The sequence below is a fragment of the Hibiscus syriacus genome, unplaced genomic scaffold (genome assembly GCF_006381635.1).
Source record: "Hibiscus syriacus cultivar Baekdansim isolate YM2019G1 unplaced genomic scaffold, ASM638163v2 tig00110819_pilon, whole genome shotgun sequence".
Classification (NCBI taxonomy): domain Eukaryota; kingdom Viridiplantae; phylum Streptophyta; class Magnoliopsida; order Malvales; family Malvaceae; genus Hibiscus; species Hibiscus syriacus.
The window spans coordinates 376779-396499 of record NW_024062875.1 but is presented as its reverse complement, the minus strand read 5'-3'; the positions used below and the strand labels follow the sequence as shown (position 1 = coordinate 396499).

The window sequence follows — 19721 nt, the reverse complement described above, 5'->3', positions numbered from 1 at the left end:
TTCCCGAAAGAAAACACTAGCTTGAAATGAAACAATTATGCTTGGCTGTAAGCGATGGTCATTTCTTCCTTGTTCAATAACTCTTTCATGTTCACTTCCATCACTAACCCAAACCTGGTTGTCGGAAGAGGAGTATTCCGATCCAGAAGTGGTGGTGAAAGCCATGGTTTCTTGCTTATCAGAGCGACAAAGCCTGCATGTACTTTTAAGGGTTGGCAACATAGGGAGCTGTTTCAAAAAGGGTTGATTTCATGGGACCTAAGGAGTTAAAAGATGAGAAAAATACTGAATTTTCGGCAAATGAAACCATGTATCAAAGTTCTCTATATAATATATGATGTCATGAACTATTAAAATCCGACGGTCAAAGTTGGAAAATTCCGAGTAAATGTTCTACGAAAAAGTAGCAGCACATGACTAGGGAATGGGAGCTACAAAACCATGAAAATTTCCACAGCAAAAGTAATTGCTAATCTTCATTTGCAGTGGCTGCTTTGGAATGCCTGAAGCTATCACAACCAGGGCAATTGTGCAGAATCTCGTGAATGTAAATGTCACAGTCCAGGCAGAAGTACCGTTTGCACTTCGGGCACACGACGGCAAGCCCGGCTTTGTTTCCTGAGACAAAAACCAGCAAGCATCAGTCAGGAGAACTATCGAATAAAATAAAACATGTAGGAGGAAAGAACAATGACAGATTACAACGTAACTACATAATCCGAGTTTAGTTCAGCTAGTTCATGCAGTCAGCCTTAAAACATAACATATAGTATCACACAAGCAATTTCAAACAGTACTAGCAGCACTTAATACATTCTTATTCACCACTCACCTGGATCATGGAAGCTTTGTTGGCACCCGAAACAATTTCTTTGCTGTTTGCGGATTGGATCATTTAAACGAGATGAGGGCACCTCATCAAATGGTGCTATAGGAAAGAGATGATGATATGATCTAGCCAAATGGGGTGAAGACACGAGTGTCAACCCGCAGACGTGATATTCAGTATGGAGCTCACATGCACGGGCTTTGCATCTTGGACAAGTGTAACCTGCACCTACCTTAGCTTCTTTATGACATGAACAAATTGATATAGAACCCTCAGCTGCTCTTTGTGGAGAATCCCATCTTGATCAAATTAGTAACTGCAAATTCCGCTATGGCTGGTGGTGGCAGTGCATGCTCCAATATTAGCTCTTTAAATGGGACTGCACAAAAACAACACAGAAGAAAAAAAAAATCATTTTCCCACTTCATTTATGGATATGAAACGCATTACATGTCCATTGAAAATGCATAAAAAGAACCAAGAACTCCATTTCCCCATGTTCCCAAAACAAAACAAAAAACAACAAATGCAAGGGGAAAAAGAAATTCTCGAAAACAACGTTCAATATATAACATTTAAAAGAAAGTCAGAGGTTGATAACTAGTCAATGAAATTTACTTTGGCTTTTCCAAGACAAAGGTCCATTGGATACTTCTAAAAATAGACTTTACTGATCCTTTAAAGTTAGCCAGTGAATTTGAATTCGTCTAGTTTAAGTCGGTTAAGTTTAATATGGTCAATCATGTGTTCTCTTTTTCTTACCTCATCGAGTGAAACGGAGTATGTTCCTCCAGTTTCCTGGCAGAGATGTTTGCATATAAACATTTCTGCAGCGAGGCCAATAACTGAACATCTTATTTTAGATTTCCTGTATTTTTGAATGGTCTCCATTATATCTCCAGGATCACAGGCACTGAGAGCAGAATAAAGTAAAAGAACTTCACGATGGCCATATGATGGAATGTGATTCAGATAGCCACCTACGAGATCCAATGCATTCTGCAAGGAAGAATCAGCTGAACATTCTAACTTCTTCATCAAAGCGTTGATGAGACTCAGGACTACCACCGAGATCTGTTAAGCAGCTAGCAACCCCATCTTTTATAGTCACAATGCCAACTTGACTAAGAGGATTCTAGTAAAAGAATTCCCGGATGAAAGCCCCAACTTGTTTTGCAATGACAGCAATTCGACTTGGTCGAAAATCCATCTCTGAAGCTGCCTAAATATAGTAAAAAAGAATCAGCTGTTCATATAAAGAACCAATAAATTTCAACTATTTTTAACTTCAAGATGACTGAAACAAACAACCAATTTTCAGGGGAAAACTTGATGGTAGTTACCCTTGTCCAGGGCCTATCTTCAATTCCTCCCTCTTGAAAAAAAAACTAAAATTGCAAGAAGCGTGTTTAACATCGCTTACTTTACCCCTAAGAGGCTAAGATAGAGAAATTGGGACCTTAAGTGATATAATAACTTCAATTCAAGGGCTGTCGACAATCAAGAAAACAAATTAATTAAACCTTACCAAATAACAAATTAACAACAGACATATAAAGCATAAACTAGAATGGTTTTAAGTGAAGAACATTCATAAGAATGTATTGGTCTTAGGAAATCTAAGAGGCAAATTGCTTAACTCATGCAAGTCGTACATGCACGAGAAACTTCAGTGAAAAATCCACAAAAATTATTCTCGGGCTTTTCTCTAGGTGAAAAAAGATGGGTGGAAAAGTTTTGGGATCCAAGACTATTAAACTCAAGCTTGTGATTGATAACTTCGTAGACTAGTGAGGTGAGGTAACTTAAAGCTACAATCTGTTCATCATGATTGTGAAACTCAACTCCCAGAAGTAACCAAATCAAAATTTAGATGAGAATGCTTGTCAAACTTGATTATTCTGCTGCAAAATTTACGCACTCTAAAACAAAATTTGACTCTCTTTATTCGAAAAAAAAAACATATTTAGTCAACACAAGCAAAATCTTAAACTAGAGTGACAATGAGGGTGAAAATGGTACCTTGGAAAGATCGATAACAGTGTAAAGATAACGAATGAGACCCTTTTGTATCCGAGCAGCAGTGGATGAAAGGGAACGAAGGCGCCGGTGATACTGTGAATGATAAAGTGCCTGGTTGTCAATGCCTCAATGGGACGAAACATCCCCGATTCATCCTCTTGCAGAGATTCCCACGATCTCTCATCGGTGTAAGTTCTCTCCCATGCATCAAGATCTCCATTCACATCATCTTCATCATCATCCTCTTCAACTCCACCATTGATCCGTCTTCCTGCTCCGTTGTTCATTCTTCCTTAAACCAACAATGTAAACCCCTCTTACAACTTAGAATAGGTTAGGTTCTACCAATATGCAGCGTCCTAAAAATCACAAAATTTTAGCAATAAATCTTATGATAAAATGGGTCAATTAAAAAAAAAACTATTTAGCAAACTAAAAACTTCAACACCATTATTTTAAAACAACTACACATACAATAAAATCAACCCCCTTTATAATAAAAATAAGGGTAAAGTATAGCAATGGTCACTAAACTTTTCTAAAACTTTCATTTAGGTCCCAATACAGTCCCTAATATTTAGTCTATTTGTAATATGGTCTCCCAACAGTTATGTTGGGGATCATATTGCAAACGGACTAAATGTTGAGGGACCATATTACAAATGACTAAATGTTGGGGATTATATTGCAAATTTTAAAAGTGGGAGACCTAAATGAAAGCTTTAGAAAAATTCAGTGACCATTACTATACTTTACCCTTTTATTTATTATTATATTTGAATATGTGTCGAATATTACTTATTTTTTATAAAAAAATACATGTATTTAGAGAGCTGTCACGTACTCTATGCAGGGATGGCATGGGATCCGAACTCGACGTGTTCCGACCGACCCAATCGATTGGGTCGAATTTTTAAAAAAAATCGAGTTTGAGTCGGGTCAAGTCGGGTTTTTTTAATGTGATGTTCGGGTTTAGTGTGAAAAATACCAACCCGACCCGATCCAAAAAATATATAATTTTACCTTATATATTTATGAATAATTATAATAATATCCCTCTATATATTATTTTTTCAATTAAGTCGTTGTTTTTATTGAATAAAATATTTTTTATTATTTCGGATCGGGTTGGGTTTTTAAGTTATATATCAGATCGGATTCGGGTCGAGTGAAAACTTGTTTTGGTTTGGTTGAGTCAAGTCTCGGGTGGAGGACTCCTTGTTCTCGGGTCAGGTCAGGCCAGGTGGACCAAAAACCCGACCCAACCCGACCAAAGCTCATCCCTAACTCTACGCATAAAAATATTAAATGCATATAATTAGAAGAAAACGAAGAGTAGGAATAATAGGGCAACTTAATTCATAGACGATGTTTGGAGATAGGAACTAAAATAGGGTGCCCTGATTGTATCGAACAAGGTAAAGAGCAGCGATGCAATGGGAAAAGTTAAGACTAAATTGTATTACAGTAATAATAATTATAAGGGTAAAGTATAGTAATGGTCACTAAACTTTTTAAGATTTTATTTAGGTCCTCCAACTTTTAAAATTTACAATATAATCCCCCAACATTTAGTCCATTTGCAATATGGTCCCTCAAAATTTAGTCCGTTTACAATATGGTCCCCGACATAACTGTTGGGGGACCATATTACAAACGGACGAAATGTTGGGGGACTTTATTGCAAGTTTTAAAAGTTAGGGGACCTAAACGAAATCTTTAGAAAAGTTCAGTGACCATTACTATACTTTACCCTAAAAATAATAATAATGTTTAAATCTTCAAAAATATTATTTGTTTGCTGATTTCCAAAAGCAACAAAAAGGGAAATTTGAAGTTTCATGAGAGTGCAAGGCAACTGTTCGACGAAATGAGTGAACTAACAAACAAAAGTTTGGCAGATTTCGATTAAAGACTGGGATTTGAGACAAACCATTAGATAGAATAAAGCTAAAGATCGAATCAAAGGGAGAAAAAGCCAATATTTATATAAGAACAATATTACAACTAGAAAATAGAAACCAAAACATATAAAAGAAAGTTAAACCTTTTCTTTTTCTTAAAGTGAGAGAGGGTAAAGAATAACCAGTACTGTTAATTAGGGTCTGTTGTGAAGCTGAAGTTTAATTAGGGTCTGTTCCTAATGTATTATACTTGGTGGCTGTTAGTTTGTTCCTCCCCCCCAAACCCAAAAAATAAATAAATAAATAAATAAAAACATTGGCACTCGGCCAACTTGTGTTATTTGTTCTTTTGGATTCTATTTTGCTAATGAGATAACCAGTATCTCACTTTTTGTAGCTCATCAGTGGAGAGCATTTAGGAGCCCTTGCTATGAGTGAACCCAATGGTAACTTAAACTTTTTCTTAGCTTATGTCTTACATTTATTAGCATTCCTCGGGCTGAACAATTTTTAATTATTTGTACTGGCTAATCTGTCTTTGCAGTCTCTGCAGCTGGATCAGATGTTGTTAGCATGAAGTGCAAAGCTGATCGGGTTGATGGGGGTTATCTTCTCAATGGAAACAAGATGTGCACTAATGGTCCAGTTGCCCAAACATTGGTATACCTATTGAGAATGCCTTTACACTGTTAGGCATGGCTATGGTTAACTTTCTGTTTCTTAGCTTTACTTATCATTTTTGCTGGGTATATATTCCTTAAGAAATGTGTCTATATCTGTTTTATTTTTATCTTCCTTGAAGCTAAATTAAAAGGCTGTAATCGTATTCCATAGATGCAACATAGGCTGCCGAAGTTGACTTTGTAGTAGAAAGTGTTCTGTCAATGAATGTTTTGTCTGTCTGTTCTTGTTTCTTCCAAGCACCAAATATACCATTGTGCTAAAGCTAAGAATTTATTTTCTTTCTGTTAAACTTTCAAACATTTGGAGAGGTTTCAAGTCCACCGCTGTAGGATTCGAGCAAAAGCTAAAGCACCAAACATGATTGTTGTTTGAATTTCTTCAAACTAATTTTTTCATGATATATTGAGGAGAAGGTTTTATGGTATAATGTTTTTGTAAAATGTCACTTTACTTATATGTGGTTACCTGTGAAGCAAGCGCTTTCTGCTTGCTTTAAGCTGCGTGCAGTATCATTTAGCAGATAAACCAGTTGATCGAGTAGAAAACAGTTTCTACACAGTCCTTCGGTGGAAAATTTCTTTTCCAGAGTATCTGGTCGTAAAAGCCATGCCCAATATGAATCAAGTCGTCCTCTCTGCTTCACTATAAAACTTTTCTTCTGCAATAATTTATTGGTTTGTACTTATTCATCGACTCTTTTAGGTTGTTCATGCAAAGACAGATGTCAAGCCTGGCTCAAAAGGAATCACAGCATTTATTATTGAGAAGGGAATGCCTGGGTATGGCATCACATATATCTAATTATTTATATTCCAAAAAGTGGGAAAGTTGTTGTAAGCTTATAAAAGATATCAGGTGATAGTCGAAGACATGAACTCTTTACTAGGGTCCTGTATGATAGAAATAAACAATTTTGATTATGATAACATGTATTATCCAAGGCACTACACCTTTTGTGGTGCCTGAATCCCAATGAAACTTTTTTTTCTCAGAGAAATATTTCTAGGATCTAGACATAAGGACCTATGTTACCCCTTTCTAAATGGTCAATAGCTTGCTGGTATTAATGAACTTTAAGTATATAAAAGCTTTCTCTTGCACTCGGCCCGTATTTTTTTAGATATACCTTTTCTTGAGTGTCTTCTTTAAGGTAAAATAAGACCTATATATAGAACTGTAATTTGATAGCAAAATGAGATACTGAATATATTCATTAATCTTTTGATTTTTTCACTATGCAGATACTCCACTGCTCAGAAATTGGACAAACTTGGGATGCGAGGAAGTGATACGTATGTTTGCATTGCTGTAAATGAAGTCGTATATTTTGAAATCCAATTCTGCCCCTATCTTTCATATTAACAATGGTGATGGTCTGAGCAGATGTGAGCTTGTCTTTGAGAATTGCTTTGTTCCAGAAGAAAATGTTCTTGGCAAAGAAGGAAAAGGTTTTGCATCTCTGAAAGTTTTTCCCTCTTCTTCAGGGAATAGGAAGGAAATATTGATCAATAGTAGATAGTTTATGATGGTGACAATATGCTGCCTGCCTAATCGAAGAAAACCTGCTTTAGAATCTAACAATATTTATTAAAAAAATGCGAGTCTTAGTTTGTATTCTTAATTATGCCAGTACTAGTAAAGTTGTTGCTCATGTTTCTGCTACAGTTGTGAGGAAATAGTGTGTTTTCTTGTACTATATTCTAATTGAAGGTTTTTTGCTTGTTTCAGGGGTTTATATACTAATGTCAGGACTAGATTTGGAGAGACTTGTTTTGTCTGCGAGGCCTGTCTGTGCAGGCATTTCTTGATGTTGTCCTTCCTTACATACGAGAGAGGTTGCAGTTTGGCTGTCCGATTGGGGAATTTCAGTTTATACAGGTTTGTAATAGAAGCTATCCTGATAATGTCTTGTGGATTCTTGTCTTAGAAACTTGGATTAAATTCTTATTGCAATTACAGGGAAAAGTTGCAGACATGTATACTTCTCTGCAATCATCACGGTATAGTTCATGATATAAAATTTTTAGTCTTTCTGAATTTGACTCTCGTGTGGCAGAAGTTGACAACATTCATTTTTAAGGTCCTATGTCTATTCCGTTGCAAGGGACTGCGACAACCGGAGAATTGGCCCGAAGGTTCCTTTATTTTCCCTTCTGTTCCTGATATGAAAAGATTTCTTGATATTTTTTTAGTTCTTTTTTCATAAAAAAACAGAAGTTTTGCTTATTCTTGTATGAACATTTCCCAACCTGGTCAGTATCATCATTATATGCAATATAGCAAGTTACTTGTATATATATATTGGTTGGGGAAAAAGGGTGTGACAGCTATGGTTCCCTCGCTCTTTCATATAGGCACAGTTACTATGAATTCTCGATGACTTTCATATGGCATGTCTTTTTTTCTTCTTTCTAAATACATGTTTACATGAACATGAATATGTAACTTTTGTGGATGCAACAGTTCAGGACTGTGCTGGAGTTATACTTTCTGCTGCCGAACGAGCCACTCAAGTTGCTCTGCAGGTGAAAGATTTGTGTTTCATTCACACATGGATATCATTTAAGTATATTCTGTAACTTGTGATGAATGTAAATAATCTGTATTTGAGTTTGGGTTTGGGTTTTTGCAGGATATACAATGTTTAGGAGGTAACGGATACTTTAACGAATACACAACCGGCCGTCTGCTTCGAGATGCCAAGCTCTACAAAATCGGAGCAGGGACTAGTGAGATCAGAAGAATGGGTTATTGGTCGTGAACTTTTTAAGGAACAGTGAGAGAGGTTTGGACAATGTTGTTTACAAAACTAAAGTTTTACATGCTTGTAGTCCGTAGACACCATACATAACAGTTATTTGAAATAATTCATCTGTTTCTCAGAAACAGGATATAGTTTTGTAAACAATCCATTTTCGTAATTCGGACTAGTTTAAAATACAACTTGTTAATATAAGACTAACAAACAACATAAATTAGTTATAACTAAAAATCTTATAAAAAGCGTAACATTTTAGGTTAGACGTGATAACATTTTAAGTAGGAACCGAATATATTCTTCATAATATTTTTTATTGTAACTAAAATTATTATAACTTTTATAACCTTTTCAATTACGAACCCTAAACTCAGGCTATATTCCTTGTTTTATTATAATTGAAAATGTTACAAATATGATAATATTTTAAGTTAAATATGATAACATTTTAAGTTAAAATTCATCAGAACTAACCTCGCAATTCATTCCGATTGAAAATCACTTAAAATTTTGATATGAAAGTGAGTCAGTTCAACATTTATCTGGATTTAGAAATGACCCCATTAACACAAAATGCATGTACCATTTGCAAAACACCAAAAGCTTGAATCACCTTCAATCCACTTCCTTTGTCCAAATACCATAATAATCATGCCACAAACCCCACATTTAGCTATATGTTCCAGAATTGACAAATGACAAGTACTTGGTAGATAGAAATCTTCGTCAGAGAATTTAACAACTTGTAGCAGACATAGCAAACACATCGATCACGACGGTGACGATTACAACAACATTAAAACAAACAACAATCTTCACACCCTTGTTACTGTTGGAGAGTAGGAATCCGGCTGCCCCACCGAGGAAGACTTCGATGCTTCCATTATCACTGGTGCTTGTTCCAAACAGCTTTGTGTATCGTCGCTCCCCATTCCTATTGTCATCTTCTCCACTTCTTCTTGGGTATAGATATGGATCTTTGACACCACATCACAGAATTCACTGAAAAATAAAAGGGGAAAACAAGAGAACCAAAACACTCAATCATAGGCGAGTTGCTTGCACGACCCGGAAAGAAACTAGAAAGCAAAAACGAAAATAGTGGAAAGAGATTAATAATCGCTATCGTGCAAGGATAGTGGAGAACAAGTGACACTTACTGCCAAGGGTCATCTCCAACCACCATTACATCATTCTCACTATCGGTGTACAAAACCCGCCATCCTTTATCTGGATCACTTAAAAAGCCTTCCATACTGAATAGACGTTCGAGTTCAGTCATCAAGTCATCATATCCGTACAATTTCGAGAGATCAATAGCTCTTCCAACCAAGCTGCCTTGCTTGTGAACCTTTCAACAAGTGGAATGGAATTTAGTTGGAGAGGAACAGGAAGTAAAGTTAATTCAACTACGACCTGAATATAAACTTACCTTTGTACAACTCCTCTTACCAGAATTTTGGGAGCTCGGAGTAGGCGACTCAACATTCAAGGAGAACCCAAAGAGTTTACATCCAGCAACATTTCTTTTCGAGGAGTCCTCCTGTTGGTTCCTTGAATTGTTTTCGGGAGCAGGACTCGGAATATTCTCCAACAGCTTATGCCCATCCAGCGGGTTTGGTTTCCTGACCCCGTCCACGAGAACCCCTACCCCTGTCTTGATCGAGGCATTGAATGGGACATTACCTCTCAGAATTGGAGATGGATAAGAGCTCACTGTCGGTTCCTGGCCGGTTTTGTAAAATTCACTATAAGGAAAATACATACTTCGTAGGCCTTCCGATGCTAGTGGATAGCAATTGGTTTTCTGTGATTGATGCATGTTGTAAGAATTGCAACCGAGATTGGTTTCCGCCCAAACACCAAGGTTGAGATCGGCCTTTTGTGTCAGGGATCTTAACGGGCAAATTTCTTGACCTTGCAAGACCTTCGGAAACCTATTAGATTCCGCAAAGCCTGCATAAGCAGTGGGGCGAACCCTCATATAATCGCTAATATTACACTTTTCGATCCCTGTTGATGCCAGACTTTGATGACCGACAGGAGATTGCATCTCAAAATCTAGCTGAAGGTTTACAGTATCATGTCCATGTAAGGATGATACGAAACCTACATTTTCTTGACCTTGCAAGACCTTAGAGGATCTTAAAGATTCCTCAAAGTCCAAAAATCTATTCCCCCCTGAAGAAAAGAGCATACATTAATCAAGTATAAATTTGCAACAATATTACCACCTTACACAGATTTTTACCTCTGATGGGGGTGTCAGGAGCAACAGCCTGCGGACATGTTCGCATTTTCTTCAACCTTGGTGAAGATTGAATACCCAAAGGTGGGAGAGAAACAGAAGGATCGATTTCCCAAGGTGAGACTCTCTGGCGATCGATCACAGTCTCTTCATCCCACCGAACCTGTTAAATGTCATAACAAGAGCCTTATAATAAAGTGAGTAGAACAAGATTCACTTAATAGCTTTGAATTAAGGCATTTTCCAAGTTTTGTTCAATCGATTATTTTCCATTCGAAGAACAGTTTATCAGCCTTCATCAATTTACAGCATGAAGTATGTGTATATATATATATATGTACATTGTACAAACGTATTGTATTTTGATAAAGACCATGTGTATGCACTTGCCCGAGAGTTGCAACAAAGAATACATGCATAAAAGCTTGAATACATAAACTAAGATTCGGATCTCACCGATAAGCATCTCCACTTTGAATTGGGCCATTTGTAAGGATCCAAGTCCCCCATTCCTGTCACTACACCACTAAACCTGCATGAAAGTAGTACCATTATAATAATCTTGAAATAAAAACTATAAACAGGTAAAACCAAAGGAAGAAATTAATATTAGTCATAATCTGCTATTAACTAAACGGTACCTTCTCTCGGGTGAATCATCGATTTCAAAAATCATTTTGAATCTTGTTCCAATGCACACTGAATTTGTTATGCTTTTGATATACTTCTGAAAGGGTACAACAAACTCTGCATGACTGGCCCTGCATTACAGCAACATGAACTGGCTTACCATTCCATTCCACAATAACCAAATCACATCCCGAATGAAAAAGTGAAAATCAAACTTTCAGAATCATTCGGTAGGCATTTAAAATAGGTTTAAGAGGCATTTATAAAATCTTGCATTTTTATTTAAATCACATCCCAAATTCTTCCTTTTTTCTTTTATTTTCTTTTTCGAATACCATTCGTTTTACTGAAGCAAGCTGAAAGAAACTTACCTTGGGCTGTAGAAGACATGAAACATGCTTTTAGTGGATAATGCATTCGCCACCAGAGAAAGAACATTTGGATACGAATTCTGTTTCATGATAACTGATTCAGGGAGGCAATTTCTTGGTCGTACAACTCTCCTAATTCCCAACCTAAGCTCGCCGTCTTCACCCCTATGATGTTGAAGAAAAGATAAAGAAAGAGAACTTCAAACAAGGCCATGGGAACACAAGGCAGCCTCGGAACTCTAAAAACTTCCATTATATTTTCACAGGTCGGTAGAGATTTATGATTCTCAAGTTGTATAAAAGCTTTTCATGTTATCATGGCAGTCCTATTAGAATGATGATTCTATTATTCTTTTATAAAGTTTCCTCTTTTGACCAATTCCAAAGTATCAATGAGGAATTGAGCAATCTGCTCAGCAAAAACATAACGAATCGACTAGCCACTTTCAGAAGTACATACCTCAGAAAGAGCACTGCATCCCCAGCAACAAGATTCTTCTGACTCACGAAAATACTCCAGCCTGTAGTAAGGAGATGTCGCCTCGGTTGACCTAAATATTAATAAACATCAAGCTATACCGATGTTTCTTTCAATTGAAAATACACTCTAAACACTACTATCCAAAATATTGAATCCGCTACATTAATTACCCCTATATATATGTCGAAACCTCCACTCAATTCCATGCAGGTCCTTGGCAACAAGTTCTTGTGACGGCCTCGTCTGTTTATAATCCTGAAATCAAGGCAAACACCGTTGCATATGGAAGAAATTTCTAGGACCAATAGGCAGCCAGGTAAATGTTACATAAGTATTAAGAACATGAAATCATACCAGCAGCGGAAAGCAGTCTTCTGCAGCTCTACGAGGAACGGAGAACCCTCCGTGAGTGCTGGTGTCCGACGCGGTTAGCGTCTTGCAGAACATGTGAGGGGTTGATTTTTTAGGAGATCCATCATCTCCTTCATCCGCAGCTAGTTCATCCAGCTGCTTGCTCTCCAAATTAGGCCCTCCTCCCAACTGCACAAAAATTCCAAATTATATCACCAAAAACAATGGAATTTGGACTGCCTCTTACAATGGAAGTGTATGCAGATGCAGATAATTCATTCAAGTCACCAGAACCCTAACAAGGATAGTAAACCTCCGTATGAAAAGTAATAGCAGGGACGAGAAAAAAACTCACAATTTCACTTAGAATCATGCAACATTCAAAAATTGTAAACCAAAATAAGAATTACACATACCTCCGGTTGAGGAAGTAAAGTGACTTGTGTATAGACCTCATCATTCTCCTTATTGGCCTGGGGGAAAAAGGAAACTTCAATTTAGGCAGCCAGTTTTTTTTTCAGAAAAGGATAAAGCTATATAAACTTTATTTGTGGGGGTGTGGGGGGAGCTAATGGCTACTGCAAAGACAATTTAATGCACAAGAAGAAGATTTGAGAGTGCTTACAAGAAGCTGGACGTTCACCACTTTGCAGAAGATTTGAGGGGGGAGATCAAAGGTGCACATTTCCAAAGGAGAGAAAGGAGACACAGTAGCCACTTGTTCCAAGTGACCTTGAGGGAAGTAAACAACAAGATTTCTCATTTTGGGGAGTGAAGTGAGGGGGCCGGCACAAGCATGCCAAAGCTCCAAGTAAATGGAAGAGGATGGACATGGTGGTGATGCTAAGTTTGAAGAACATGAAAAAGATGATGAAAAGGACAAACAGTTCAGTTTGTCACCCTCCCAATCGCAAACTGCAGTCGTCCTCTCCACCTCATTCACTGCATGGTTCAGATCAATTTCCATGAACACCCCGAGTTCTTTTCTTTTTTTCTTAAAAACAAAAGCTTTTCACCTCACTGTAAGCACCCACATAATCAAACAAAACACCAAAGGAGAGTAATCAAAGAAAGGGGTATTCTCAGAAAGCTAAAAACTAGAGAAAATGGAAATTTAAGTGAAATTAGTGCCAATAAAATTGCTTTCTCAACAAAAGAAGAAGAAGAAAGGCATGTTGAATGAAAGAAGGGAAAAGGGTGGTCAAATAATAACAAGGAATTCGAAGTATGATTCCTCCCCCATTTGCAGGTACTGAGAAGAGGGAGCAGCAGACATAAACAAATGGTTAAAGGAAGGAGTAGAGGAAAAACAAAAGGCAAAGAAAATCCAATGCTTTGATGTGTGGTGGCTTTCGGACTTTGAAGAGAAAGTGAGAGGAAATGTGTTGGGTGGGGGGGACAAAGCTATGACACCACATCACCCTCCTCTCTTGTCTCTCTTCTTTTTCCTTTATCTTTTTTTTTTAACTTTTGCCTTTTAATTTTCAATTTTTCTTATTTACTTGCTCACTCTTTAAGATTAATGATGGTATGTCATTTTTAAATTTTAGATAAAAATAATGATAGGACGCGGGGAAGAGGCGAGTAAGGGAGAACGATAGCTGTGATTCCATCGGATGGCCTGCGCCTTTGGCGCTGCTTCACAGCCCCACCATATACATTCCTTACCCAAATTAACCCTCCATTCCCACTTTATTTACTATTTTAGGCCACAAACTATCTACCACAAATTGTTAGGATAATGGCACAAACAGCCCTTAAAGTATAGTAAGTCTTCTAATTTGAACCCATAAGTACTTTAACAATGCTTAATCTAAATTTTGGCCCCCAAAACTATAACCAATTTCTCATTTTGGCCCTTAAAGTTTTTTTTGTCAGGTGTGATCTTAAAGTTGCGTTCCATCAATAATTTTAAGTTATTATATTTAACGTTATTAAAAAAATGGCGTGACACTTTAAACCAATTAACGACTAGTATGCGGAGGATGAAAGTGAAATATAATATAGTTTATAATGGCCAACTTAGAAAAAAAATATACTTGTACAAATTCAGATCTTAGCAAGTTCTAGAATGTTCTAGCACCGACTACTTATTAACCTGATTTTTACTCCCAAATTATCACCATCATCTCATGAACAATATTTTCATTGGATTTTCTTGTATAAAAACTCTTCTTAAAATTCATAAAATCGAAATTATTTTTTATAATTAAAAAACGTTATCATTTACAAAATATTTATAATATAATATAATTTTAAGTGTTACTATATTTTTTTTATAAAAAAATAGATAAATTCATTGAGTGAACTATGTGATTAGAGTTATCTCTTGAGATTCTAGGTTCGAGTAATTATATCTATAGTGTATGTGTTATCAATTAAGAAATATTATGAACAATGTCTTTTAATCACCTCAAATTATTTATAAGAACGTTTAAAAATAAAATTGTATGGCATAAAACAAATTCAGTATTAAAGTGTGAATAATGAATAGTTTTGATATCTGACTTGTTATGGTTTCAAAATATGATCAAAGTATATAGATATGCGAAGTCAATTTTTGTTTTGTTTGGTCATAAAATTAAGTCATTTTCTAAGTCACTTTTATTAGGTTAAAGTATGTATTTGGTCGTCATCTATTCACATGGTTATATTTTGATTGCTTAATTGTTTTTCTTAATTTATATTTAATGTTACATTTTGATTTTATTTTAATCATACATTGTTAAAATTAAATATAATAGTTGACGCATCACAATAAGATAATACCACATCATCATTAGAAAAATTAAAAAAAATACTATATCAATAATTATGTTTATTTTTAATGGAGAATGGCTAAATCGTAACATTAGAAATAGTTTTTAAAAAATAGTTAAATTACTAAAATAAAATCACAATAATAGATATATGTCTAAACTCTCTAAACATATAATTTACTCTTTTATTATTATTACTGTATTTTTGGTTTAAAAAAAAGGGAAGAATGTGGTTCCACGGCCCTAGAAAGCACGTGTGGGGAATGCACGTGCATGTGAAGGAGAAGGCTTTTCATTTGATAAAGGGAAAGGGTTATTGAGATGTCATATCACACCTACATTTCTAAGCTTAAACATATGAAAGGGATAACTCCTCCGTCCACTTTCTTAAGCCCACCCTTGTCCTTTTCATTCACTCTCCCATTAGAACACTTTTTTATATAAAAAAAATTACTCAACCTATTGATTAACTTAAATGGTTAAACCTGATATTATTTTCTCTTAAAATTTTATTTTTAAATAATTAGGTTTTCATAATTATATATTATCAATGATGAATAAAGAATATAAATAAATATTATCTTAAACTATTAAAAAACTACTTATTAAATTGTGAGTTTGATTTTAGTTTTAATCTTTATACTATATTAAAATTTGAAAAGTAATTCTATGTTTTAGTTTGACATAATTTAATTATTATACTTTTATTATGTTATTAGTAAGTCTAATTTGATAATAAAGTTAACTTTTGATTGTTAAAGTAACGACGTTTTTACTATAATTTCGATTATATAATAAAGATCAAGGGAAAAACTAATCAATTGAGTGAAACTTTATGTCAATCGAATTGTTAGGCTTTTAAAAAAAAGCATGTTACTTATATAATGTTACTTATATTTGAGATCAAATTATGTCATATAGTAGAGAGATTAAGAGGATATTTTTACATTTTAGATAAATTTTTTTGAAGTGTTAGATAGTAGACTATATTTTTTTTATGGTTAATAATGTTTTATAGTGCTTATATATTGTTTTAGTTTTGAAATTTTATCACCCGAACTAACCATCAACTTGGTGGTACTTGAAGATTATATTTTAAAATTCATATGATATTTATCTGGGTAATGTTATATTATTAGATATGTTAAAAAAAATCTATAATCGATTATCAGACAGATGATATATAAAAAGATTTATTCAAAATGAGTATGAAATAGTCATACTGAAATAGTCTTATACAAGTATTCAATTTTAATGTAGCAAAGAGAACTAAAACCATAATTAAATTGAATTCATCAAGTGATTTTAATAATTGAAGGAAGTATTTTTTTTAAGAGAACTTGAGTTTAAACATATACATATGTGGAGTGTATGTACGCGCCAATGATTAAAAAAATAAATATTTATTATCTTATAATAACTCGAAATTATTTAAAAAAAAGTATAATTAAACCTAGAATAGGTAGGAAGCATAAATTTAGAAAATAAAGAAAGAAAAAAAGAGGTAAAAGATGAAAGGCCCTCGAGAGTCATGCCGGTAACCTTTGTGTTTGATTCAACTGAATAACCAGTGCTCGACAAAGACAACACATGACAGAAGAACAACTTTTTGCTTTTTACCTTTATTATTTATGTATTTATTTTTGAAATTAATTTTTTATTTTAAAAAATAGATTGAAAGCATTATGTTGTAAAAAGTAAAATTGTCTGAATAGATATGAATTGTTTGGTTGCCGTTATGAAAGCGCCCGGATTCGTCGTACCCTTTACCATCTGTCCGTTTCACTCTCTTTACCCAATGTGTTGTGCGTTTGCTCCTTACAATGACTTCTCATTCCCACGCACTCTTTTTTGTCTCACGTAATTGCTTCCACATACGTCAAATTTTGATCACAAAACTTGGAATAATTCAAGTATTTGTGCTCGTAAGTTTTGGGGTAAATTTATTTATATTTACTCTTATTTTCTTGGTTAAGCTCAATATTCCATGTTTCAAGTTATTTAAAATAAAAAAAAAATTAAACTTGAATCACGATTTGTGAAATTAAGTTTAAACTCATATTTTTATTTTTTTTATCATATGTTATGACTTTAACTCGATTTAAAAACATATTTATTTAAAATAAAAGTTATTTACCATTTTCTTTGAATGTATAAGATATCAATTGTTTTTCTTATAAAATAAAGATAGAAAAAATTATTCTTTTATGAATTAACGAATACATCCACAAATTATTTAATAATGATATAAATTTAAATATGTTAAAGGCTCATGCATAATTTTTTAACTAATTGAATCAAATTACATTTAGTAATTTCACAAATAACTATTGCATCCACTCTTTTTTGCATATATAATGAAAGGAACGAACTGAAATCAAATTATCATAAGAATAGGTCGTCTGGAAAGCACAATGAAACGTAGTAGTAAAATTTGACATTGAATCTGTCGTAAAATTTCCTATCGGAACATAGGATAAAAGTCTAAATTCTAAATTATTTAATATGTGATTGTATTAAAATTTTCTAATTTGTTAATGATTGGACCAAAGTATGGGTTCGTATGTTTCCCAAGTTCGGCCTACTTTGTGGTCGGTACAAAGTGTAAACTTTGTTTTAAGTTGGAAAACAGTATTAGCCAAATGGGCCAACATGTTTTCCAATTTATTCGAATGATGGTTGCTCTTCCAAACTGTGTTTTGTCATTTGCTGGTGTTACCTATCTCGTATCTATACTAAACCTATACACCAATACGTATAGATCCAAAGATAAAATGAAATAATATCAGTATTTCAATGTTTTGTTTTTTCTATCTCGTCCGTTTTATAATTATTTCTTCTAATAATATAACCTTCAGAATTTGAACTTAATTTTTACCTAAAAATATAATTATCTTACTACCATATTTAATATTTGTTGATTATGATCAAATAACTTGAGAACCGATGGTTGATACAAGATTCAATCTTTATCATAACAAATAACTTCTTTAATATTATGTAGAAAGTATATTTGCTGACAAGGATATCATTTCAGTAAAGCGTCTTCCACAAAATGTATTTTCTTATTACGTAATAGAAATGAGTGTTAGATTGAGAATTAATTATCGATGAGTGTTATTTTAGTCATTAATATCTTTTAGTATATTTGCGTAAAAAAGTCGGGAAGGGAATCGATGTTTAACGTCAGCAAAGCTTTGGAATGTAGTAGTAGTAGTAGTACATGGAGTCGTTGTTCATATGCATTGGGTAGGTGGATGGTATTCTTGTGGTCACTGACCTTTGAAAAATTAACAAACAAATTTTTAATAATCTTATTTAGACTAATAAGAGAATAACACATATCACAATTTTATCTAATTAAAATTAAAAAAAAAACTAATAAATTTTAGCTTTAAATGAGCTTAAGCCCAAGATCCCTTATAATTAGTAAAATTTTAACAAAATAAAATATCCCATTAGAGTATAATTGAATTCTGGATAGCAAGATTTTGTATTGCAAGTACTTATTATTATTATTTGGTGAATGAAAGAGAGCTGCTACAGCTCAGTTACTCCGAGCTTAGTCTTCTTGAAGCAAACTTGATACAGCAGGTGGTGGGCTGGGGAGACAGTGCACCTCAAAGTCTTCTGCGGTCGTTTACTTGGCTATGTGATCTCCAATTATCCCTCCACATGCTGTACTGGCATCCACTAGATTCTGACTCGCGTTTGTATTAACTTTGACCATCCTTTGGGTAGGAGGAACCAGCGGGTAGTTACTTCTCTAGATTAGAATTGTTGTCCTTTGTAGTTATCCTCGGGGTGTTGTGCTTGGCCTGACTTGCACTAACACTCCTAGCTTGGAGTCTGCCGCTCTTCTCCAACACCGTCCCATTTTCCTCCATGGGTGAATCGAGGCTATTGCATTCCTATTTATTCACAAATTCTACAGTATTGACTCGAATAAAATTTATCACGTGGTTAGAGTTGTCATCAACTGTTTTGTGTTAGATATGATCAATTACTCGTAAATGTTAAATTACGTTAATACTGAAACTAAAATCAATTCGAGAATAGATATTTCAAGGAAAAGATTAAAATATTCTTACAACACCTAATATTAATATTTTTAAAGTATCTTACGTTGATATATTAAAAGATTCATGTTCTCTTTGTTTTCATTTTCCCTTGCTTTCTTTTCCTTCAATCTTTCTACATAAATTTAAGTTTTATATTTGACTAATATCATTGAATAGTATGGTTTCCATTTTACGTTCCTAAACATTCACTTGTATCTTAGTCGATAACTCTTAAAAAAATCTCCTGCAAAAGGCAAATTGCAAGCTTGAGAGACGTACGTAGATCCTATTTGCTTCATTCGTACGATAAATGAGAGATTAAATACAAAATTTTATATAATTCAAAACTTTTATGGTCATATATGTGTATAAAGTTTTGACATGTATAATGGCTACTAATATATTTTTATACCAGATTACTATTTATTGAATTATAAATGAAATTCATGTAATCACATTTTTGTTTTTTTTTTCAAAGATGATATTTAGGAAAAATAAAGCTTTTTTTTTTGGCAAAGTTCACAAACGGTTTTCTGACTAAAATGTATTACTTTGTTGAGTCTTCTAACTATTAAAAGTTACAAAAGGATCCTTCAATTATAGGGTGTTACTTTGTTGAATCT

General features: G+C 34.2%; 1 protein-coding gene and 2 pseudogenes across 2 annotated transcripts; 1 reads left to right on the top strand and 2 right to left on the bottom strand.

The window, feature by feature from the left end:
• Positions 1-272: 272 nt before the first annotated feature.
• On the bottom strand, positions 273-3297 carry LOC120142166 (annotated as a pseudogene).
• A 990-nt stretch (positions 3298-4287) lies between these two features.
• LOC120142098 lies at positions 4288-8308 on the top strand (annotated as a pseudogene).
• A 454-nt stretch (positions 8309-8762) lies between these two features.
• LOC120142056 (auxin response factor 4-like) lies at positions 8763-13697 on the bottom strand. 2 transcript variants are annotated; one of them, XM_039156814.1, is made up of 12 exons: positions 12904-13245; positions 12695-12751; positions 12282-12467; positions 12098-12182; positions 11907-11997; positions 11447-11611; positions 11087-11206; positions 10902-10977; positions 10449-10608; positions 9630-10378; positions 9358-9548; positions 8763-9199 (listed from the first exon to the last, which is right to left on the bottom strand). In XM_039156814.1, exons 1-12 carry the CDS (start codon positions 13243-13245, stop codon positions 9013-9015), a joined length of 2409 nt encoding a protein of 802 aa, XP_039012745.1. In that variant the 3' UTR covers positions 8763-9012. The 2 variants fall into 2 exon arrangements, with proteins under 2 accessions (XP_039012745.1, XP_039012746.1); XM_039156815.1 differs by lacking the exon at positions 8763-9199 and having other exon boundaries at positions 9418-9548; positions 9650-10378; positions 12904-13697.
• Between the last annotated feature and the right edge of the window lie 6024 nt (positions 13698-19721).

What these genes read in the sequence shown, in the direction of transcription:
- LOC120142056 (XM_039156814.1), bottom strand. Translation starts at nt 13,245, where the DNA reads ATGGAAATTGATCTGAACCATGCAGTGAATGAGGTGGAGAGGACGACT. An exon ending in AAGACTGCTTTCCGCTGCTG is followed by an intron (nt 12,183 to 12,281) that starts GTATGATTTCAT and finishes CCTTGATTTCAG; the next exon opens with GATTATAAACAGACGAGGCC. An exon ending in GTAAGAGGAGTTGTACAAAG is followed by an intron (nt 9,549 to 9,629) that starts GTAAGTTTATAT and finishes ACTTGTTGAAAG; the next exon opens with GTTCACAAGCAAGGCAGCTT.